Below are 23,092 nucleotides of genomic sequence, written 5' to 3'. Positions count from 1 at the left end.
TTACCTCTTAGGCAACTGGTTATGGTTTCCCTTCCCCTCCTCATTCTGGCTTTCTCTTCTACAAACTGCACCAACACAATTATTTCAGCCTTTCTTCATGTTTCCTCTGCCTCCCAGAATCCCCACTATCCTCCTTTGACTTCCTTCTGTTGATCTACATTTTTTTTAAATAGTGTCCCTGTCTAGACACACTACTGCAGCTTATCCTGCTTGTACACTCCAGGATGGCATTTGCCTTTTCTATTGCCAGTGTTCAGCTCATTCACAGTTATACCACTAGACTCTTTGAAACCCTGTATCCACCTAGTTATTCCTTCACTAAAATTCGTGTTGCTCATCGTAATGCTTGAGGTTGTACCTGTTGAATTTTGGCTTTTTCTGCCGTTTGTCAGTTTGGCACTGAACGCTGCTGTTTTTTCTGCCCTTCATGGTGTGGAGTTATCTGCAGAGTTAATAAGGTATGCTTGAGTGTGAATCATCCAGCCTGTTAACAAAGAGAACTGGGGTCAGAATGGAATATACCTTCAATATGTTCTTCCATGTTAACAGCCACTGACAATTAGCCCTTGAGGTACATTTTTCTCACCAGTGTAGTCATATCTTCTTGAGTCAGGTCAGCTGATGTTAAAACCTACCTAAAGCCAACATATATAAACCTACTACTTCTATTGCATGAAAAAACAATAATAATTAAAAAACTGAGCTATGCTGGGACATTGGACTGCATTTTTTTCCTGTGAAGTTAATGATAGCTGTTCAACTCTTTGTTATGTTCCAGGTACATACAAGTGCCTTGTTCAATGGGATGCTCCAAAACTTTGCTAGGTACTGAAAAGGACTTCAAATTAGAATTATAGAAAGCATCAAGCAAAAGCATAAGGTAGGACAACTCGTGTGAGCTCTGCAAAATAATGAGATAGGAATAGGGTTGTTTCAGATGTTTAGAACACTTTAGATGTTCAAACTCTTAAGTCAGCAAAGCAGAGGCTCTTCTCTATGAGGTTCTTCTCAATAAGGTGGACTCCATCCTTCCATCCTCATGGGACATGACCCATCAATTAACACAAATAAAGCCAAAACCTGTATGCCAATTGACTGTATACCCTTGCATTTATCTCCAGCATTTTCCCTATTTGAGCTTCAGTCAGGATCTTTGGGCCAGGAGTGCATCAAGGCCTTCAAGCCCTTCATCATTCCACCTTTCCACCCTAACCTCTTAACTAGTTTTTAACCAAAACCAATCTATGGCCACTCATGGTAGCATCTTCAGTGTCTGCAAGGATGAGAGCTACTATGGAGTGGTCACTGGGTTGGGTGACTTTGTCAGTTGTGACCCACAAAAGGGTCAGCTGCTCCACCATGAAAGGATGGACTGCTTTGTCTCTAGCAAAAACTGAAAATACTGTGTGAGCTCTTTTTTAGGATGTATTAGGAGCAGCAGGCAGGTTGTGTGCCAAAACACCAAAAATCTTGTTCTGAGAACCATCAAAAATCTCTCATTTGACTCCAGTGAAGAGCAAGATCTGGGAACAACATCAGGCATGCTCCAGGAGCCCTGCTGTGCATGGCTGTAAGGGAAGACAAGTGGCCAAGTCAAGATTGATGTAGTGATGCAATTAGATGTGTTTGTAGCAAACTGAATATAAACCACTACAAATTTTCATGGTCATCCCTCATTTCCCTAATGGTGGAGAGAGGTCTCAGGACCATAACAAAACTTTAGTGAAACTCTTCTAAATCTGCCCTTGGGTTCTGTTCTTTCTCAGTTGTGAAACGTCCCAGGTCAACTTTGTGACAAGTGGTATCTCTGGTACAGGTTCTTGGGCAACAACATGGCATCCCCAGGATCACAGCTTGGCTGTTTCGTCTGTCCCTCCAGCACTCCCACATGAAAACCTCTGTCCCTCCGGTGGAGTTCCCTAGCTGAAGGCAAGTTTGGGTTTCTACCAGCTAAGTAGCAAACTCCCAGAGGAATAACAAGAGAGAAGTTTTAATCTCACCTTGAAGCAATTTTCAAGTCGCTCAAATCATACTGAAGGGTACTGAATGTTCTTGGCCTCCCTCTTACGGGAGAAAGCAGTACTGCTGGAAACGTTCTATTCGCGGTGTTACCGTGACAGGGACACAAGGAAAAAAAACAAAAACAAAGGAGAGACGGAGGAAAAAAAAAAAAAAAAGAAAGAAAGAAAAGTACAGTCGGTGGCCACGCAGAGCTCGGGGGGTGGGGGGGGGAGCACGGAGATAACAGAGATGGCGGCACGATTTGAGGAGGAACGGTAACTTTACTAAATCCAACAAAATCGAACAATTGGAAGAGACAAAGTTTCCAAACCAAATCCGAGAGCTTACGTTAGTAAACCTGCACGGGCAGCACAAGTGCTGAACCTCCGCGGCCGCCGAGACTGCACCGAGAGCGCCCGGCGCGGAGCTCCGCCCCTCTGCTGCTCCGCAGCGCGCCGTTAACTCCTTACCCGCCTGCGTGATGTTCTGGCGTGGAGTACCGGCATCAAAACCACAAAACCACAGCATTTCCCTTCGGAGAAAGTCTGTCTGTCCTTGGTGGGTGGTTCTAAGAGGTGCTCGTGATAGTTGGTAAAACTTTAAAGTGAACAAAATTCGACTAATTTTTGCCATAAGTACACCAGGTGCTAGCAATCTGTTACATTTATAAAATACAAACGGTCTTGAATACAAACTTTTGAATCAGAGCAGCCAAGAGTAAGACAGCCTGATGAAACAGAGACAAAGCAGTTTACAAGTCAGTTCCGTCCTCCCACCCTATCCTCTCAAGAGAAGGGTCTTTCACCCTCTCTTGCTCAAGTCATTGCGCTTTGCTAGCTCACAGGACTGACAGCCTCCAGGCAGACTCTTCCGAGCATCCGGGAAATGCTGCTCTTTGCCATTTTAGCAGCCCCTTCCCTCACTGTCCCCATCCCTTCTTCACTCCCCTACGGCAGTGAGACAACACAGCTGAGCTGATCTGGGATCTCACTGCTGCTTGGCAAGACAGCAGAAATTGCATCCCACCCTGTGCACAGTCCTGACTCTTCCTCTCTGTTTCTCTGCCTCCTGCCCTGTCTCCATGACTTTCTCCCAGCTGCTCTATAGAAGCTGCAGCTTTCCTTCTGGGACATGGCAAGCAGCAGCTCTTCTCCCCAAAGCCCAACCACAGCCCTTGCACCAGGTGAACTATACAGAGGTGTGCAGTAACTTGTGACCATTCAAACAAAATAGTCAGAGCTCATCCCAGCTGAATTTTCTTTTTGCAAAATCAGCAAATACAGTTGGAGAAAATGGACACAAATTCACTTTTGCTTCCCAGCTGAAAAGAACTAGTGTGTACACTCTGTTTTTATTTTCCCATCATATAAATTGCTCTAACAAAAGACAAGCTCTCTCTTACCTCTCTTATTCTATGTAGCACCATTATTGCATTTTATCCAGCTAGAAGTCCTTGACATTTCTCTTTTCTAGCCTGAAATATCTCCTCTTCCTTAGCAAATACATTCAGAAGCCTGTCCTGGACCTGCAAATTAAGCAAGAAAACTAACAGCTCTTGTACTGTCCTGAAGGCTGTGAGGAGGGGCAACCATTCCAACCCATCACTTCTCTTGTTGTCTGCGCTTCCTAACTGTTGGATGATTTTGGGCACACACAGTACACAGCCCCCTGCACTGCTCTCACTGCTGGAGCTCAGCGCTTCCAAGGTAAAGGGAATGGACTGAAGATCTGGTGGCAGAGGTTGCAACACAAAGACAAACTTGTCTGAGTGCTCTCTGGTGAGGTCCTGCATCCTTAAAAAACTTGAACCAAGGAATAACACATATTTCTTGCTACTTCACCTAGGGGATGCAGTTCCGTGGGGACTTACTAAAAATTTGCAAGGATTTCCTGTTTCTCTTGGAAATACACAGTTCAAGCTGGGTTTTCTGGAAAGGAAAACAAAGTATACATACCCTGCTGCAGTGTAATCTCTGAGCTTTTCTCTAAGGATTGGTACCCTCTTCCTGGAATGCTTTTTAATAGGGAAATTGTACTCTAATGGGCACCTGTGAAGAGCAGTTTAATTTTGATGGGCTTCAGGATAGGAGTGTGAATCAATTTTAATGTCAAGGAGGATATAGTTATATTGGATGTGTCCTGCTATTCTGCCTGCAGCCACCAGCAATTGTTTAAAATACAGAATAAAACAATTATAATGAAACATAAAGCCTACTCAGTGGAGCTGTAACAATGGAAGCCATTTACAAAGACAGCTCTTGCTTCTTTGTGGCATACTCTATAGCACTTCCATTTATCACAACCTGTCTAACAGAAGACTTAGTTAAAAACAGCAGGACTAGATGAGCATTAATCTCCTCCACAAATGCATTCATATGTCTTCCATATAATGGTTTGGTGAGATATAAGTGGAGTTGAACACTGTTACAGAAATCAACTGGACAATCAGTCCAACAGTTTGTAACTAGTTACTATTTGGGGAGATAAATGGTCAGGAAATGATGAAGAAGTACTGTTTTTCTGAGCAGTCCTCTTTTTGTTCTCCAGGTAATAAAAAAAAAAAAGAAATCTTCTTCAATACAAAATGAATCATAGACCTTAGGGTCCATACAAAAGTAATGATTTAAATCCTTAGTATCCTGGCTGGGAAAAACATAGTCTTCTTTTATCCCTGACTGAGTATTACTCCTCTTTACTGTCAAGCAAACAAAGTCAATGACAGAGCCTTATTTGAGATACAGGCGCTATAGAGCAAGATATCAGAGAAAGTGGAATTAACTGACCCTTCAGTTCAAGGAGCTCAGGAAAAAAACGGGGAGCTCGGGAATGCAGCCTTCTCCAGTTTGAACTCTGGAAAGGAAAGGGGGGGGGGGGACAAACTGCACAGGCTCTGAAAGCATACATGCTCCCAGAAGCATGGTTGGAAGCACCACTGAGCGGGAGAGAAAGGATGGGTGATCTGGGCTCCCCCACTCCTGTCATTCAGGTGATCTTTTACTGTGACCTTTTACTTTCTACAGGCTGTGACCTGGCAATTCTATTGCATTCAGACTCCTCAAGATCACAAAATTCCCAAGCTGTGATACCCAAAACTGTCATATTTCATGGCTTTGAGAAGATGGAAGGTATGTGTGAGAAGCCCTCTGGTAACAAGAAGTCCTCTCTTCTGTGATGCCAGATGTCAGTATCTTAGTTATTTCAACAGTACACAAAAAGTCACATTTCAGATACTTTCTCCTACATAAATCTTCCGTGTTGGTTGTGTGTAGAGGTGGACCCACAGTGTTCTTCATAACTAAACAGTGGTTCTGAACTACAGGGAGTAACTGGACAGAAACTTCACTGTTCATAGAATCACAGAATCACTCAGGTTGGGAAAGACCTCAGAGATCATTAAGTCCAACCATGACCTAACCATACTACCCTAACTCTAACAACCCTCTGCTCAATCATGTCCCTGAGCAAAATAGATTTGATTCAGATTGTAGCATTCACAGAAGCTCCTTACTTTGCCTTGATTACACTGAAAAATCAATCTCTAGTCTTTTATAGCCCTGCCTGACCTCCAAGATATCCCTGAAAACAGCAGCAACAGCCCATCTTGGTGCCTTCCTGGCAGTGATATCGCTAGTGCCTTGAGCTGCAGCAGTACCATCTACCATGGCTGTTCTTATTCCTTGCCCAAACACACTCCAACATGCTTCAGGCCACCATGGTGACTGGCAGTGTGAGCCCACAGCTGCCCTGGCCAGCCTGTACCAAGGCCTGTACTGCACCCCTACCCTCTTCTCTGACAGCGCCTTCCTGCACCTCCTGGGCACTGGCACCCACATACAGAAGTGGGTAAAGGAACTCCTCAGGGAACAGCAGGAGCTGGCTGCTCCCCAAGGGACAGGAGCTGGGAGGGACACCACAGGGCAAGGGAGATGCCAGCCAGGGCCTGTCATACCACCTCTGTGTGGGGTGAGCGGTGCAGGCCCAAGAACTGCAGCCAGACCCAAATGGGAGTCTGCACTACCAGGGACAAGACAGGTCTGACATCAAGCTGGAAAGTCAACCTACAGGTCAGGGCTAGGGCCTGGTGGGTGTAATGAGTGTCAGACAGCGCCCAGTGATGGCCAGGCAGACTCATGGTGGTGAGACAGGCCTGAGGTCAGGCCTGTGGGTCAATGACTGTGTCAACAAGCAAACAGACCGGGCTTGGGTGAGCTGGTGATGGGCAGTCCTGGATCACAGCTCAGGCAAGGCCGCTCTTTTAAGGGCTCTTGCGTTTTTCATGACTACAGCAGTCATAGAATCACAGAATCGTTTAGCTTGGAAAAGCCCTCTTACATCACTCCATGCGTCTGTTAACCCAGCACTGCCGTGTCCCTAAGCACTGCACCTGCACATTTTCTAAATACCTCCAAGGGGTGGGGGCCCAACTACTCCCCTGAGCAGCTCGCTTCACAGAAGTCTTACTGTGATGCTTTTCATGTTTATTTCCCGTTTATTTCCTCAGACAAAGATCTAATTTTCTTCCTGGCACGTTGGCATGAGGAATGTCAGGACGGCTCTAGCCCGGCACCCTATCCAGAGCACGATTATCCCCCCCAGCAGCCCAGGCGAGATCAGCCCAGGCAAACCTCAGAAACCTCCGGGGTCGGAGTTCCCCGAGCCCGCCAGGACATCCGCCGCCGGCTGCACGAACCCCGGCAGGACGAAGGGCAGCCGCCCCTCCCGCAGCCCGCCCCTCTGCCGGCGGAGGCGGAGAGCGGTGCCGCCATGGCGGGCGGCCGCTCGGCGGGGCTGCTATGGAGGCTCTGCAACCTGCTCATGGCCGCCTTCTTCGGGCTGGCGGCCGCCGTGCAGGTGAGGGCAGCGGGCGCGGGCACGACGCGGAGCTCCCGCACGCCGAGCACGGCCCGACCCGTGCAAAGGCTGCAAGGGCTCAGGACGCGCTTCCTCCCTGCAGGTGAACGACCCGGACGCCGGGCTGTGGGTGGTGAGTACGGCCCGGAGCTGTGCGGGGCCCTGCGCGCTCGGGTAGCGGCAGAACGCTGTGCTGCGGTTCCCCCGTGCCCCGAGCAGGTCACCGCTAAGCTCTCCGCCACCTCCTGCGCTCGCTGTGGCTCACCGGCTCGATTGCCTCCTGCTGCCGCGGGCCTCGAGAAAGCTAGAAAACTCGCTCGTTCCCAGGAGCAGCCACGAGTGGTCCTGAGACAGAGTGAGCCGCGGGGCCCCAAGGGCTCTGTGCGTGGCAGGAGCCGTGGGTGGGTGCAGGCTGTCTTTGTCCCTTCCGTGTTCCTGCACTGCCCGCACATCCCTTGTGCGGTGAGCCCAGCTGGCAGCTGCAGGGCCAAGGTGCTCTTGGGCTGCTCGTGTTCCCACCCAGCATGGATCGAGATCGGGGTGGTGGGGGCAGTTTCTCGCATGGCCTTTCCCTAGGGGAACTATAGCGTAGTGTAGGGCTGAGCACCCAGGGCTCAGGTAACCTTGGAGCTGAGGCACAAGGGTGGGTGCTCAGCTGACAGACTCACAGCTGTGCACACAAGGATTTTGGGTGGCAGGTGGGGGAGCACTGGGTTGCTTTTGGCACACAGGGAAGCACTAGAAGTACTAGGGCATGCAAAAGGAAGAGAGTTGTACGGCTCTTTTGAGCGTCTCACAAAATGCTGTGGTGAAGAAGTGTTGTTATGGGTGATTGCTTCTGCTTCCTTAGCTTGCTAAGTTTATTTGATTAACAGGTTGTCTACATGGTGCCATCTGCCCTTACGCTGCTTGTTGTCCTTAATCCTTTGGTAACAGGTATGATAATGATGTGTAAAACAGAATTGTTGCTCACATTTTTCCCCTGAAAAGTTTGTTTTCACTGAGTCACAGATCGGGCTATATGGACTTATGTCCTGCTATGTTTTGTGTGCAGAAAGCTGGGGGACCTGCTTCTGCTGGAGGTAGTGTTAGTACTTGTGATTGGAAATGCTGCAAGTGAACACAGGAGCCCTACTTAAAGGGCTGCTACTAGGTTGGTCTTATCATTGCACCTTGATTCAAGCACTCATGGAACAAATGGAGCACAAACCTGGGAGCATATTCTGAAACTGGCTCTTGACCTTGTTGTTGACCTCAGTACATAGTTTAATCCACACAGTTTCCCTGTTGTAAAACTGTGTTTTTGCTTATCGATGTCATATGCAAGCTGTTAAGCTCTACAATTCTGTGAGAAAGCTAAAGGTCTTGTTTAGTATCAAGTGTTACAGCTGTTCCACACGGCACACAGGCAGTGGTGCAGATGCTCAGAGAAGTCTATGCAGTGGCTGAGTTTCCAGCATTGCACACCCATATGATGTGTCGAAATAATTGTTCAGATCAGATATGGTTCAGGACTCATGAAAATAATGACTGAATGAACAGAAAACCATAACTAAGAAAACTCTCCAAACCAAATGACAGTTTAGAAAGCCAGCATTGGTTTATGCAGCACTGGGAGCACGGGGATCCTTCCACAATGCATACACATGCCAGTGCTACATCACTCTCATTGTATGCTCTCAACGTATGAATATTCATACAGTCTCCATGAAATTGTTGCCTACTCCCAGAATTGTCGTGCGTGTTAAATCCAACATTGCACCTGCACTGTTCTGCTAGGGGGTTCTTGCAAGAGGTCTTCCTTGTTCTCTAAACCTACCCATAGGTGGTACTGATGTTGAGGCACATAGGTGGCATTTTGGAACCTTTTTGTCTCCTAGATTGTTCTTCGTTGCCTTCCCACAGTATTTGCACAAAGGGCCTGTTTTTGAATACAACTGAAATTGTTTAAATCTTTGGTATCATGACTATTGTCATTTAAAGTAACTATATCTTCTTTGAGTAAATATTTAACCTGAACAATTTGAAACTACACTTCTGCCAGAGAGGATAATCTTCAGGAGCGCAGTGGTTGTCACAAATCATACTGTTAGAGTGTTTCACCATTCTGGTTACCTTAAGCATACGATGCGGCACTGTACATGAAACCACACAACCCATGAGGATTGCTGCCTGTGTTTCTGGGCGTTTCAGGGGAGGCTTGCAGGAGGTGCGGCCTCAACATAGTGACCTTCAACTGGTCAGGAGAATCTGCAAGCTAATCTACAGGTATGTTACTTGCACTATAATCTTTAGGAAATAAAGATTAAAATTGCACAACTGTTGTGTAATTTGACATTTATGTAAATTCAACACATGGTCTTCGTCACTCAGGTCTGCAGAACCCAGATCCATCCTCTGCAGAGCTGCAGTGAGTTCAGCCAAATGATTAGTTGAATGTGCGATTAATTATGAAGTTAGGTCACACTGAATTCTTGAATTTTGGCAGCTCATCATTTTTTCACACTTTTCCAGAGCGGTCAGTGCCTAGGAAAGAGCTTGCTTTTGACTTTGCAGTGTTTGCTATGGATGTTGATGGGATCAGCCAGAGCTCGGCATGTGTCATTTGCTCACCTCTCCCCCATGAGGGAATGGACATGGAAAGCAAGAATAAACTGGATCCATTCAGATTTTTCACTTCTTATGTTTCTCTCTTTAAAACATCAGTCCCCAGCCCCGAGGCAGAGATGTCAGTGTTGCTCATGATCACTGGCAGAAGGTCAAGAGGCTTGTCAGGGAGCATGAAGGCAGATGCTCCCTGTGCCGTAGTGGTCAGAGCTGTGAGAGTGCACTCCCGAGGAGCTGTTTCTCCTCTTTAAGCAAACACCCATTTGTAATCTGTCTTGTGATTTTCTGTGCATACTGAATGCTGGAACCTGTTTTGCTTTCTTGGGCTAATAGGAAACTGTTTTCTTTGTGAAACAGCTGTCAGGAAGTTGCATTCCTGGGAAAGGAAGACTCCAGCTTGCAAGCATACAATTTCAACAGCATTTTCTATTAGCTTTCCATAGTCATAAAGGTGCTGTATTAATTAATTCTGTCATCCTGCCTAGGGTGTATGTGCTTGCTGCAGGCATTTCTGTTAGCAGCTTAGATGCTCTTCATTTCATAGATGTAGTGTAACTTCACGTTACACTGCAGTTCCTGTCAGCTTATTTTTTCCTCAGAAAACTTTTTTTGGAGGAGCCTCTGTGACCTTCATTCTGCTGGCTGTATTATTGGGACCATTGCCTTGGCTTACTCTTTGTTTGCATATACTCAAGGAAACATTTTTCACGAAGAGGAGGGCAGGTAAGTACTGAATTTTCTGGAATAATTTGGTACACCAGCCCATCTCCTGGTGGGTCACATTGCTAAGCTTTGTTGGGCTGCTGCAGTGGTGCTGCTGCTTCTGGCACATCAAACCAAGGAGGAAAGAACACAGCATTACAAACCAGCAAACCTGTTGGATAGAAAAACTGAAGGGTGGGTGAAGGATCATGCCTGAATCCTACCCAATGGAGGCAGCTAGATTTAACTGGGGACAGTTCAGAAACCACAGCACAGTACTGTGAAGTAGCTGTGAAACAGCTCCTGTGTTACAGGAGCTGTAGAAGTAGCATTTAGTGTTATAAACTCTTGAGGTGACACTATTTTTGTGCTTAATTGTCACAGGCTGCTGAGTCCTCTGAATTGTTGGGTACTGAGGAGGAGGGAGGATCTTTCACCTGGATATTCCTTTGGTTGATTGGCTTGCTGAGTACAGAGGGGAAGCAGTAGCAGCTAGCACTTCTGTTAACAGTGAGGAGTACTGGAGTGTTGCTTAGCTCTGTATTAATGAAGGAAATCTGCTATAGAATGCAAGTTTAGCAATGGAACAAAAACAGAAGCAGGAATTTCTGCATCTGTACAGCTGAGTTGCGTGTTTGTAGACTTGAGGTGGGAGGCAATACTGTAATTATAATTGCAGTCCCTCTAACACATACTATGCTAAAATTCTAAGTGAAATACATCTAAAGCAACATCTCCAAAGGCAGTCAGCCCATACTTACACTATTCTTTGGAGGCAGTTTGTATTTTTCACAAACAAGCAGATGTTTCCATTATTTTCTGATCCAGTTTTTGTTTGGCTTTTTAGAGAGTTGTTTGGTCTGGTGATTATTACAATATGGATGAGTCTTTGTCGCAGTTCAGCAAAGTAAGTTTTTCTTAATTCTCTCACTTGTTCAGACTTAGAGAGTAGCTTCTTGGAAACCTGCAGGTGATTTTGGCTGCTTGTTTTTCTACTTCATGTTTTGATGTTTGTGTGGTCCTCTGTGGAGCCAGGATCCTCTCCAACTCAGGGTGCTGTGATTTTCTGCTTCATGTTACTGTCTAAATCTTCATCTGCGGCAGCGGTATTTGGTGCTGCAGCTTGTAAGATCCTTCACACCTAGAATTCTGCAGAAGTGGGGGGAAAGAAAATTTAAAAACATTTTTTTCTTGCTTCTTCTGCAGTAATGGGCAGGAGACACATCCCCCTTTTATACAAGGACAGTGTGCTCTTTCTGCAGAACAAGCCTGTGAACATGAGCCACAGCTGCTAATGAAAACTGCAAAACCATTTATACAATTGCTCCCAAATTAAGAACTTTCCAGTGGAGGGGTGGAACAGGGTCTGCTGCTTTCTGCCAGCACAGACAGGGATGCTGCTTTCCCCTCCAGCCTCTCTGGAGAACAGCAGTTTTACTAAATTAATTCCTAACAGCTGGGAGCCTCAGTCTGCCAGCTAATGTTTTGTAGTGTTGAAACGTACTATAGCCTGGGCAGTGTTTCCATCACTTGTTTTATATAGTCTGAAAAGGTGACAGAAAATATTCTTGCTGGCATATGGTTTGGCTGCACTAAATGACTCTGCTGATGGAGCTATAGAGGCTGGATAGAGATGTCACAGTGGCAAAAGGCTCTCTGCTGTCTTTAGCCAACCACAGCCATGGCACCAGTAGCAGTCTGATTTGAAACAGCACTGTTGTGTTTGCTTCTTTGCAGGAGTCCACTGGGTGGAATTCATTTGACTGCTGCAATCTTGGTCGCTCTCTTCCCCTTTGTTTCATGGGTGTACATTTATATGAACAAAGACATGCGAGAATCTTGGCCAGAACACTGTAAAACTGTGATATGACCTGGTGGACAGAGCACACAAATACTCTGCTACCTTCTTGCCACTGCTTTTTGGTTCCTAATGAAAGGTTAGTATCAGTTTAATAAAAAAAAATAAACAAATTGAAGAACATTGTCAAATCTGAGGGGAGAGCTTTGTCAAATCTGAGGGGAGAGCTTTTCTACAGATACAGTTCAGCCTGCTTCTTTGAAGGTTTTCAAAGTGTTGTTGACCTATGTGTTCTAATATTAACTATTTAAAATATCTGGGCATCTGCAGCTCAGATCTGCAGCTTCCATCTTTTATCTGGGAAATCTACTGTTGTGTAAACATTAAGAGCAAAGCAGATCAAACACTGTTTCAATAAACGACTCTTCATGGATGTAAAGCTTAAAAGATGTCTGCCAAGATACTCCGCTGAGATTTTCTGAAGGATTAACCAGTCTGTGTTTCTGTTCCTATGCTAAAGTCATAAGTGGAATATATCTAAAGCAATATTTTTGCTATTATCTTTAACTGAACATTATGGTTTCGACATAGTAAATACTACTTTTCTAAAGAGAATCCAGTGAGAACTTCTTTATTTTCAGCAAAAAGCATGCTCACAGAGTGCTGCCAGCAGCCCTGGTCACTAATACAACCTTCTTCTCACAGAATTTCTATTCCTGGAAAGCAGAACCCGTGCAACAGCCCAGAGACAGTAAGCATGCTCCATCATCACCAGTCATAGAGAGGGAAGCGCAGCTGAATGTGAATATTCAAGCTGTGAGAGACAGCATGGATCCAAATGCAGCACAGCAACACACTGCAAGTCATCCCAAGTCAGGGCCTGTTCCCTCAGTGCTGCTGCAGGCTGCGCACACATGCATCCCACCTGCTGTATCTGCAGCACTACACGATGCCATCGTTTTCCTGCCTTTATTTTATTTTAAAGCTTGGGCCTCTTCACTGTACTCTGATAGCATATCTACCAATTATCGTTGGGTTCACTTTTTTCAAAATGACTTGAGTCTTTTAAAGCAGTGTTAAGACTGCATTAGGCTACAGGCTAGATGTATGTAGCTGCTTCTGGTCAGGTACAATTCCAAATGCTTTAAATCTGATTAATATATCTGTAAAAGCAAAACTACCAACCAGTGGTTTTTTGTTTTTGCTTGTTTTTTTTTTTTTTTCCCCACAATAAATAACAAATCTGATCAAGACTGAGTGGTTAAGTCAACATTCTGCATTCTTCAAACAGTTACTGGCCTTCTCTATTGTCCAAGAAGAAGCTAAGTAAGTCCTGTTTCTTCCAGAAACATAATTTCTAGAGTTCTGTATCTGAGAAACACATGAGTTAATGCTGTAAGGATCAGCTGTGTATACAAGCAAAGAATGTGCTGGATCTGATACTTTTTAGTCTGAGTGCTTCCTGAAGAAGAAAAATTTGCAGTTAGACATCTGCTTAGCATTTTCAGAAACACATCACTCTGTCTGAAATTCTGCCCCTTCCTTTTAATACCATTTTATCATCATAGACATAAATAGTTCCAAAGGCATTGCTTTCAGGTGGAGTTTCAATAACCCCCTCCAAAGTCAGATGATGAACACCATGTGAATCTAAACAATAGCCACCATCGTGCAGGTGCCCTGCAAGAAAGCAGACCACACACTGATGAGAGTGTATGACAGAAAGGGCATCTCTGTAATTCCAGGCTAGGCAGACATTGTCTGAGGCATCCGGGTGAATGGGCAGATGACCTGCAGTAGAGAGAGGAAGAAGCAGAAAAGTTACTTAACAGGTAACAGAGTCATCAAGGTTGGAAAAGCCTTCCAAAATCACTCAGTCCATCTGTCCACCTACCACCAATATTTCCCCACTAAACTATGTCCCTCAGTGCAATATCTAAACATTTCTTGAACACCTCCAGGGACGGTGACTCCACCTCCTCCCAGGGCAGCCTGTTCCTCTCTCTGGGCAGCCTGACCACTCTTTTGGAGAAAATTTTTTTCCTGGTGTCCAACCTGAACCTCCCCGGTGCAACTATTCCCTCTTGTCTTACCACTAGTTACATGGGAGAAGAGGCTGACAACCCCCTGCAGGAGATTACGGCAGGTGAGGGTTGGCTCCCACATAATGCTCATTACCCGTACCTCGTTCTGGGATTCTTTATATAAACAGAACCACTTTGGTTTGGAGTCCATGAAAACATCAGGGCATCTGTAAAGCTCCTTTATTTAATTTTCTTCCTTTCAAATATCTTTCATCTTTTTATATAGCATCTTGATTTCAGAATATTAGGTCCAGCTCAGCAATACTCACTGATAATGCAAGATTGCTTCTGGTTTATCACTCAGTCTATGTACATAACTGCTTCCAGACAAGCAGCTATCCTGTGTGGAAAGCTCAGGCTGCCACCTGTATCCAACAAGCTCACTCAAGTGAGTCGGAGCTGCTATTCTCCAACTACACCCCTTACATATGTACCTATGGTACTACATTTTTCTCTGCTAACTTGTACCGGCTTGCTTCAAAACCATTTCACATATAACCTCTGTATCCACCTACCCAAAACAACAACTTTTTCTTGGTTTTCATCAGAATACTTGAGCACGTCATTGAACCAGTCCAGCTGGGCTTGGCTAAATCCTCCATTGAATTCTACAAACTGAGGTTCTTTGAGTCCTGCGATGAAGAAGGAGATTAGGCACACTTGCACGCACCTACTGTGGGTTCCTTATTTGCTTCACTGTTATAAACATTTACAATAAACGCTGTATTCTTGGGACTTTTTTTGGCACCTCGGGTCACGACTCCGGCCTCCCTACAGAAGGCCAGGCGCCCTGCTAGCGCTGCGGGGGCGGCCGCGCTGCACTACCCCGAGCGCGGCGGTACCTGCGGGGCTGTTGAGGTCCGCGTTGTGGTTCTTCTCCCTGAGCAGCCGCAGGGCCGCCCGATGCCGGGGGCTGTCCGCATCCCGGCCCAGCGCGCTTAGCTCGTAGCCGTCCAGCAGCACGAAGCGGAAGCGCGGCGCCGGGCAGAAGTGGTACGCGTGGCAGTCCCCCGGCGGCGCGGCGGGCGGCCCGGAGGAGGGCGGCGGGCGGCTGCGGAGACCGCTCTGCTCCAGGCGGGCCCGGCCGAAGTTGTACAGCTCGTGGTTGCCCCAGGCGTGGTGCACCGGCACCCGCAGCCGTCCCAGCGTCGCCAGCACCCGCCCCAGAGCGGCCTCCGCCTCGGCCGCGCCGCTCCGCGCGTTGACGCCGTCGATGCAGTCGCCCAGCTGCAGCACGAAGGCGGGCGGCGGCCGCTCGGCGGCCCACGCTTCCACGGCGGCCCGCAGCAGGCGGAGGCTGTGCCGGTAGTACCGCCGCCGGCAGCCCCAGAAGTCGTAGCCGTCCTCCGCGTCCGCGTACTGGACGTCCGCGATGACCCCGAAAGAGAAGCGCGGGGCCGGCTTCATGGCGGCCAGCCTCACCGCGGCCGGAAGGGAGCGGAAGGGGCGGGCGGGCGGCGACGGAGGCGGGGAAGGCCGCGGCGGCAGCATGGCGGCGCTGCGTGGGCCGGGCTGCTGGCGGCTGTGGCGGCCGTGGTGCCTCCCGCCCGGCGGCCGGGCGCCGCCGATACAGTGCCGGGCGGCAGCGGCGCTGCTGACGCCGCGCGGGGCCGCGCCCGCCCCGAGCTGCCGCTCCGCGTCCCGACTGCCGCCCGGAAGCGGCCACCGCGCGGCGCCGCCGCGGAGGGTGAGTGGGCGCGGCGCGACCCGGCGGGAAGGGGTGGAGGGGAGGGGGAGGTTCCGCGCTCGGTCCGACCCCGCTCCCGCCGCCCCGGGGCCGGGACCCCGCGCCCGTCCCCTGACCGAGCCCTGCCCCCCGTCCTCTCTCCGCAGCCGGTGTCCTGGCGGGCGCTGGGAGCCGCCGTCATCCTGTGCGGAGGGCTGCTGCTGGCCATGAAGAGGGTGAAGAAGGCGAAGGAGGACAGTGAGTGTTCCCGCAGCCCGGCAGCGGTCGCGGGGGGGCGGGGGTGGAATCGCGGTACCCTTCTCCAAATCTCCGAACTGTTGCTGCTTTGCCTTCCTCTTAAAATTCTCACGTGCACCGTTGCAGTCGCGGCTCGCACTTTCTGATCGTTGCCCCGCGACGGGTGGGACAACGGGCCGGTTCCCCGAGCGCTGCGGTTCTCGTGCACACAGCTGTCAGTTCCTCGCTTTTAACGCTGAAGCTGCGAGGTGGCACAGCTGATGGATGCGCTCGGTTCCGGGCCATGCTACTCTCCGTCTCGCGCGTCTGCAAGGGTACTGTGACAAGCCAGTGACAATGAAAGGTGGTGGTTATATTTGTTGGAAAGTGGTGCTTAGTTGGTGTAGAAGTTTGGGTAAAGTGGAAGGCACTGTTTGGGAGCCTTGTTCGCTTGGGAATTGTGCACAGCGGATGTCAGCAGAGCTCAGTGCTCAGTGCAGGGCCTGCAGGGCTGCCTTCCTGCTGCTGCTTCAGGGTCTGACCTGCGGGGATGGGGCATGGATTGCAGCCTGGGAATTCATTCACCTCCCGCTGTTCCTGTAGAGCTGGAGAAGGAGCGGAACCGGGGCATTGGGAAACCACTGCTGGGAGGGCCCTTCTCGCTCGTCAGCCATGAAGGACAGCTCAAGACCAACAGAGACTATCTCGGCCAATGGGTGCTCATCTACTTTGGCTTCACACACTGCCCCGACATCTGTCCCGAGGAACTCGACAAAATGGTTGAAGTGGTCAACGAAATTGGTACGGGAATTCGGCTGGTAGAGTGTTCGTTCTGTAGGAGGGCAAGGTTTATTGTGACTTGTCACTTGTGGGAGTAAATGGTGGTCTTACAACAGGCTGTTAATTAGTATTCAGTAGTTGAATTAATTACTAAATGATATATCGATCAAGCTTCCTGTGGCTAGGATCTGGTGTTTGGGATGTGGTGGCACTGACCTTCTGGAACAAAGGATTTCTGCTTAATAAGGCACGGCCATGGCAGGTTACATGCACTCATGTTCTGCACCAGAGCCCATTTGCCATCTCCTCTCAGCAGGGCACGGCCTTCAGCTGGGAGCTGTGCATAAGCACAGCAGGTTGGTTTTCATGGCATTTATTTCTTTCAGAGATAGTATTATAGAAATTAAGCTACACCAAATAGACTTTTTTCTTTGCCACTTGGGAAGGACTAAGGTGGATGTTATGGCAATTTGCCTGTGACTGTGTTTGAAGGGAGATTAGGAAATGATTTTTAGATTGCTAAGAGAATTTGTAATTGTTGGTGTTTCTGGTCACAGATAGGATTCCATCTTTGCCTAATCTAACCCCACTCTTCATCACCATTGATCCTGAGAGGGACAATGAAGAAGCTATCGCCAGATATGTTAAAGGTACAATTTTTTTTTCTACCTTGAAGCTTTATAACATGCAATAAAGAGCACTGAAAAGGAGGACTTGAGGATTCTTTTCACTCAAGTATCTGAATGTCTTCTTTCTCTGTAGAATTTTCTCCAAAGTTGGTTGGATTGACTGGTACCAGAGCACAGATCGACCAAGTGGCTAAAGCCTTCCGTGTGTATTACAGCGAAGGTCCCAAAGATGAAGACAACGATTACATAGTGAGTAAATGTAGGGCCTTTGCCTAATGGAAGGTATTGGTTGCAAATGGGATAAAGATTTTAATCAAAAGACAGCGGTTGTAATCTGTGCTGAAGCCCTCCACGACAGAACCCTGTTGCATCTGCATGTTGAGTTGAGTTGTAGAGGTCTCAGTCATAACTGAGGTGCCCTCTTATAAGCTCAACTCCTTGATGAAACATAGCTCTGAAAACACGCAGTCCAAGTTCTATGTGCAGAATGCATACAAGCTCTCTGTCCTGGTAATGAACTGAACTTTTTTTTTTCATCACATAACCTTTTTGTCTGGCTGTTTTTCCATGTGCTCCAAAGTGGAAATGGAACTGAGGAATTACAGCAATACAAACAGGAAGAACTAAGAGGAAAGTGATTAACAGCTTATTCCCTGCCAAACTGGGACCAAGAAGCAGGGTTTTCCTGGCAAGAGACTGGGATGATGCAAAGTCTGCCTGTAGATAATGTTGGAATCTTCCTCCTATGTCAAAGGACATGGAAGAGAAAGCATGTTCATGCTAAAGTAAGTGGGATCGAAATACAAAGTGTAATAGTTTGAAGGGAAAACTGAGATTTAAGTAAGACTAAACAGAGTAGTCAAAGTCTTAATTTTTGGAAGTGAATGGGACTGGCCATAGGCACTCACAGCTGCTGACAAGACCTTCTGCATTTGGCACATTCTGACAGACTGGAAGAGTGATGTAGGTGCAAGGGATGTAACAAGTGAGGATTGTAGAGTAGTTTTTTTGTTGCAAAATCTGAAGGGCATCAGAGAAAACTAAAAACAGATTCAAAGGTAAGGTGGTGTGATTTGTTGAAGTGAGCAGATGGGAAGTGAAACCCATTGCTCTGAATGCAATGGAGGAAACAGTTCTCTTGAGAATGATGAAATGCAGAGAAATCACGCACAGCTTAGGAGGCCAGTAAGCCAGAAATGTTTGGAAACTGTCAGATAATAGGGGAAAACAGCACTTCGTTTCGGTTTTGGTCTGATCCAGTGTTTTTATTCTTACTCTTGTTTTTCATACTGCCTGACTGCAGCAAGGATTGTGCAAGAGAACAAAAGGCTGATGGAACAAAAAAGTTGATGCATGTAAAGAAAAGGCAAAAGCAGCACGCAATCTCAGTAAAGGGAAGGCAGCCACGGTGGTAATACACACTCATATTCACTCCTAAAAAGTGTCAAGTGGGGCATAAAAAAACAGCTTTTGCTCAAAGTGGCAGCTCAGTAGCTAGAGGGCAGAGTCCAAGACAGTATATTTGGATGGAGGGAGGAGCTTGCTGGGGAAATTCACCCAATTTTAATCAATCTACTATCTATCGGAAAGTGCTGCCTAAAATCAGATTTATGGACGGGAGATGATAGGAGGGATTTGCAAAGGATGGTGGAGGAAAAGTAGAGGAAAAGAATCTGTTACTTACACTAAGTGTGTGAACAGAATTTCAGAAGAGGCCACAAAAGCTGAAAGAGGGTTGCTGTATGTGAGTTAAACCACATGTGGATTCCAGCAAAGCACTTAGTGCTTTTAATACAAGGATCTTTCCAAAGGAAAGAAGTATATAGATGAGAGCAGCTTCACGGGAAGCTGGAAGGGGAGAAACAAAAGGAGACCATAACTACAGATGTAATTACTTGTGAAATAAGATTCAGGATCCAGAGAGAATTGCTGTGCTGTGCCGGGGTTGTGCTAAGCACCTGGTAGCCTGGAGTGCAAGAAGAGCAGTAGGGGACGGTGAGGAAGACCAGTGAGTGTGGAGCAGCAGAACAGCCTGAGAGCCACAGCTGTGGTCCCTCAGGGCAGTGGTGTGTGGTTGGCCTTGAGCTCTGTGTCATTGCTGTGGTAAGGTGAGAAGGCTTAGGTCTGTGAGATCAATTGGAAAGAGGATAATGGCAACAGCAGATCTTGGGGGAAGAGTTTGAGGCTGGTTTTGTGCCCGCTTGTTACTCAGGTGATTCCTGCTCTGCCATTTCTTTCAATAAGGGTGTTTTTTTTTAACTCATTGTGTCACACCTGGAGCTGCCATCCAGTCAGTGAATAAGACTGATACTTGTTCAGGAGCGAGTGCTGTGTGTTCTGTGTGCTGATGAGCAATGGTGAGGAGGCAGAGGTCAATTCTGATCTGCTTGTTTTGGCTTGAAAAGATCATGGAGACGAGCATTTACAAATAATCATTGCTAAACACGTATTTGTATTTTTCAAATATTATTCGAACAGTAGTAGTTCGTATGTAATATTATCAATTTCATAATTAATTACAGTGTGCAATTTTAGTTTTAATTTTGTGATTCAGAAGATTGCTTTGGAAGTTGTACAATGATCTTGTGCATCCATGCAGTGGTAATGGGCCACAGCTTGAAAAATAGTGGTTTCTTGCACACGAGCAACATGCCCTCCTGACTGTCCTTAATCTCCTGCAGTCAGGGAGTTCATGTTCTCTGCGCAGGCCACTTGTTTTGGATTTTTGTTATTATCTCATCAAAGGGCAAAAGGGTCTGGATTATTCAAACTCCTTTAAGAGGTTCTGGTATTTGTTTTTGTGGTCATTTCTCAATTATTTGATACCTAGAGTAAAATATTTTAGTTAAACATGCTTCAATACAATTTTTAGAAACATGAATTCCATTATAGAAATGCTATAAAATTTAATGCATCCTTTTGGCTTCTGATGCTGGAAATGCTTATACAGTTTCTTGGTTCCAAACACAGACCTGCTCTTAGTACGTGAGTACATCTGTGTCCTTTTTGTCAAGTGGCACTAAGGTTATTGTACTCACTGGTGCAGTCACAGATTCCTGGCCTCCATTTTCAGTTTATTATGTCTTTTCTCATAAAGATGCTGCCATGGTTAGGCAAAGGCCATACTTCAGTGATGTTTTAAAGATACTTAAAATGGAATTATTTTTAACATAAATAAAGTTGGAGTACCTCAAAGTTTCAAATCATTGTTACTGTTAATTTTTTTCAGGTTATTTCAAATTCTGTCCATCACAAGGAGCCAGCAGAGGGAGCCCACTCGCAGCACATGGTGTTTCCATGTGCACGGGCTCTTGAGCTCCTGTATCCCATTGATGCTCTTGGTCCCCCTGTTTGCAGTGACAGCAAATTCACTTTACCGAATTTTCTCAATTTATACTGGATTTACTTGATAAGAGCAGCTGAAGCCTGGATACCTTCTGGTGTTGGAGGGCATTAGAAGAAGTAGAAGGAAACCAGGAAAAGTGGGGGAGAAGAGCCACCAGCCTGTGCCTTCTCCATGCTTTCCCAGCCCTCTGTGTGACAAGGGAGGGCTGCCTCTGCCTGGGGAAGATTTGGTTGCATACAGAGCTCCTTCATGAATCCTGAGTGCCAATGAGGTGTTTGTTCTGTCAGGCAGAACAGCAGAAGGTCGCTGAGGTGATGATAAAATTTCCCAGATCTTACTTTAGCTTGGTGGCAAGAAGTCCTGTTGGACAGCTGGGTGCAAGACTGAATGGAGCATGGTTGCTGCTGTCTTTGACTTTGAGATGTGCGGGATCTTTTTTTTTAACCAAATAATGTGCTTTCTTGCAGGTGGATCACACAATAATAATGTACCTCCTTGGGCCAGATGGTGACTTTGTGGACTACTATGGCCAGAATAAGAGGAGTGCTGAGATTTCTGCTTCTATTGCTGCACACATGAGAAAATACAGATTGTAGAGCATGAGGTCACTGGACATACATCAGCTGTGTGGTTGTCTGTAATTGGGCATTGAATTCGGTGGAGCTAAAGCAGAAATACACGAGTGTAATGTCCAGCTGTCACATACCTCTTTCCTTCCAAATACGAAAGGCAACAGTACACAAAATTCTATAGAGCCTTCCTGATGGATAACATGTACAGCAAGATTTGAACTACAGAATGAAATTCAGAACTTCTTGAAAATGTTGTTGGGTGCAAAAGAAAGAAAACACTTCATTTCAGAAGAACACCTGGTGGAATTAGTTGATATCTCTTGGCTAGACATCATCTGGAGGAACCTTGCCTTTTTTTTTTTTTTTATTTTGTAGTGTTTTGCCTTCTGGGAATGGCACTTAGAATATTGTGAGTAGAGAGGCTGAGAGTATTCCGTTTTTGAGGGTGAGAAGATAAGAGTGCTGGAAGTGTCAGCAGCTGCCATGCATGGGACCAGCCCTGTGCCGTGCCCAGCCTTCCTTGTTTGCGTGCAGAAATGGAGTGTGTTTTTTTTTTTCATTTTTTTCTTGATGATTTCTCCAAGGAAGCACTGTTAACCTGTAAGGAAATGAATAGTGGCTTGCAAATACATTTTTCTTCCAATATAAGTGATTTTATACATAGTCAGCCTGATTGTGCTTTGTTGTGTAATGAAGTGGGGAGGATGAAGTGGGATCTGTGTCTATGCATAGGACTGTCAACCAGATAAAATTTATGCAGTGCAGCATTTGAAAATAAAAGATTCGAAAATAAAGATTGCTTTGTATAGTTGTGTATCACTTCCTGAGGTTTCCAGGAAGTGCCTTCCAGTAAAGAGGCTGCAGCGTGTGCCTGCTATTTGTCTGCACATGGGGACAGCATTATAGAGAGCCTGGAGTGTATTACCAGTTTTGCAGAGCTAGAGGGGTCTGTGCAAAAGAGGTCTCACTTGCAGAGTGACTGTGAGGCATCTGTTTGCTTTTTCCTTAATTTGATTTGACTGATAATGGGATATCATAAGAACTTTGCATGCTGGTATAACCTCACTTGCTGGATTTTATCTCTGTAGAAAGTAGTGTTATATACAGTATAGTAGACCAAGACATTGCATGGTTTGGATGTGCCTGTCACCAAGAATTTTTGTGTACTGGTTTACTGTGAGTGTTTTAGTGTCTTAGTAGAATGTAACTTCCTTTTCAGCTGTTCAGCTTGGTGGTTTAGTTTATATTTTATTTTATTTTATTTTTTTCTCCTCTTGTTCCGGCTGTTTTGAATGCAGTTAGCAAAGAGGAGCAGCTTCCAAAGGAAGTTACTCATGCTGGGTCTGCTCTCAGAGGTGTGCCACATCCAAGGTGTTATCAGCAATATTAGTGTCTGTGATGAGTAGCACTGCCAATAACTTTCTGTTCATAGAGTCATTATTGTTTCTCAGGAGTCTTATCTCGCCTTTTATTTTTTCCAACAATCCAGGAGGCAATACGTAAATTCGGTGTAAACTTTCCTTATCATGAAGACGTTTGGCATCTTCTAGCTCTGCATTCCTCGTCCTGGTGGGTGCACACACTGGTTCATCTTGAAGTCCTCCTGCCTTAGGTGGGAGGTGTACTCCAGCTGACACTTCTGTGTTGCTGGAAGATCTGCCTTGAAGTTATACTCAGTTTTATTACATGTAGATATTAACTGTTACATACGAAGGCTGCTTCAAAAGTAATGCCTCCTGTTTTATCATATTGGCCCACGGTGTCAGAAGCAGATGTTGATGGGATGGCAGAGGCTGAACCTTCCCACCAGTATCCCATT

At 46.5% G+C, this 23,092-nt stretch overlaps 3 protein-coding genes and 1 long non-coding RNA gene across 5 annotated transcripts; 3 read left to right on the top strand and 1 right to left on the bottom strand.

The window, feature by feature from the left end:
* Positions 1–6,733: 6,733 nt before the first annotated feature.
* On the top strand, positions 6,734–12,049 carry TMEM220 (transmembrane protein 220). 2 transcript variants are annotated; one of them, XM_065735100.1, is made up of 7 exons: positions 6,734–6,852; positions 6,956–6,985; positions 7,728–7,788; positions 10,059–10,182; positions 11,009–11,068; positions 11,368–11,525; positions 11,899–11,987. In XM_065735100.1, the coding sequence occupies exons 1-6, from the start codon at positions 6,766–6,768 to the stop codon at positions 11,495–11,497; spliced, it is 492 nt and encodes a 163-aa protein (XP_065591172.1). In that variant the 5' UTR covers positions 6,734–6,765; the 3' UTR covers positions 11,498–11,525; positions 11,899–11,987. The 2 variants fall into 2 exon arrangements, with proteins under 2 accessions (XP_065591172.1, XP_065591171.1); XM_065735099.1 differs by lacking the exon at positions 11,368–11,525 and having other exon boundaries at positions 11,899–12,049.
* A 1-nt stretch (position 12,050) lies between these two features.
* LOC136047810 (uncharacterized) lies at positions 12,051–13,130 on the top strand. Its single transcript, XR_010622134.1, has 2 exons — positions 12,051–12,098; positions 12,665–13,130. It is a non-coding gene; the product is annotated as an uncharacterized LOC136047810 (long non-coding RNA).
* Positions 13,131–13,194: 64 nt separating this feature from the next.
* Positions 13,195–15,451, bottom strand: ADPRM (ADP-ribose/CDP-alcohol diphosphatase, manganese dependent). Its single transcript, XM_065735096.1, has 3 exons — positions 14,886–15,451; positions 14,559–14,675; positions 13,195–13,750 (listed from the first exon to the last, which is right to left on the bottom strand). Exons 1-3 carry the CDS (start codon positions 15,448–15,450, stop codon positions 13,464–13,466), a joined length of 969 nt encoding a protein of 322 aa, XP_065591168.1. The 5' UTR covers position 15,451; the 3' UTR covers positions 13,195–13,463.
* A 153-nt stretch (positions 15,452–15,604) lies between these two features.
* Positions 15,605–21,531, top strand: LOC136047808 (protein SCO1 homolog, mitochondrial). Its single transcript, XM_065735097.1, has 6 exons — positions 15,605–15,730; positions 15,877–15,967; positions 16,550–16,747; positions 17,284–17,376; positions 17,489–17,604; positions 21,169–21,531. The coding sequence occupies exons 2-6, from the start codon at positions 15,937–15,939 to the stop codon at positions 21,295–21,297; spliced, it is 567 nt and encodes a 188-aa protein (XP_065591169.1). The 5' UTR covers positions 15,605–15,730; positions 15,877–15,936; the 3' UTR covers positions 21,298–21,531.
* Positions 21,532–23,092: the final 1,561 nt, after the last annotated feature.

Source organism: Cyrtonyx montezumae, unplaced genomic scaffold (genome assembly GCF_038088225.1).
Source record: "Cyrtonyx montezumae isolate F1298 unplaced genomic scaffold, pur_monq_1.0 scaffold_19, whole genome shotgun sequence".
Taxonomy (NCBI): Eukaryota; Metazoa; Chordata; class Aves; order Galliformes; family Odontophoridae; genus Cyrtonyx; species Cyrtonyx montezumae.
Note: the sequence above shows the minus strand (reverse complement) of the source record. Positions and strands in the feature narration are given on the sequence as shown.

Coding starts and splice junctions, on each gene's coding strand:
- ADPRM (XM_065735096.1), bottom strand. CDS start 15,450: ATGAAGCCGGCCCCGCGCTTCTCTTTCGGGGTCATCGCGGACGTCCAG. Junction 14,676..14,885: donor GGACCTCAACAGCCCCGCAG/GTACCGCCGCGC, acceptor TCTTCATCGCAG/GACTCAAAGAACCTCAGTTT. Junction 13,751..14,558: donor AGAAAAAGTTGTTGTTTTGG/GTAGGTGGATAC, acceptor TCTCTACTGCAG/GTCATCTGCCCATTCACCCG.
- LOC136047808 (XM_065735097.1), top strand. CDS start 15,937: ATGAAGAGGGTGAAGAAGGCGAAGGAGGACA. Junction 15,968..16,549: donor GAAGAAGGCGAAGGAGGACA/GTGAGTGTTCCC, acceptor CTGTTCCTGTAG/AGCTGGAGAAGGAGCGGAAC. Junction 17,605..21,168: donor ATGAAGACAACGATTACATA/GTGAGTAAATGT, acceptor GCTTTCTTGCAG/GTGGATCACACAATAATAAT.
- TMEM220 (XM_065735099.1), top strand. CDS start 6,766: ATGGCGGGCGGCCGCTCGGCGGGGCTGCTATGGAGGCTCTGCAACCTG. Junction 6,853..6,955: donor GGCTGGCGGCCGCCGTGCAG/GTGAGGGCAGCG, acceptor TCCTCCCTGCAG/GTGAACGACCCGGACGCCGG. Junction 7,789..10,058: donor CCTTAATCCTTTGGTAACAG/GTATGATAATGA, acceptor TTTTTTCCTCAG/AAAACTTTTTTTGGAGGAGC.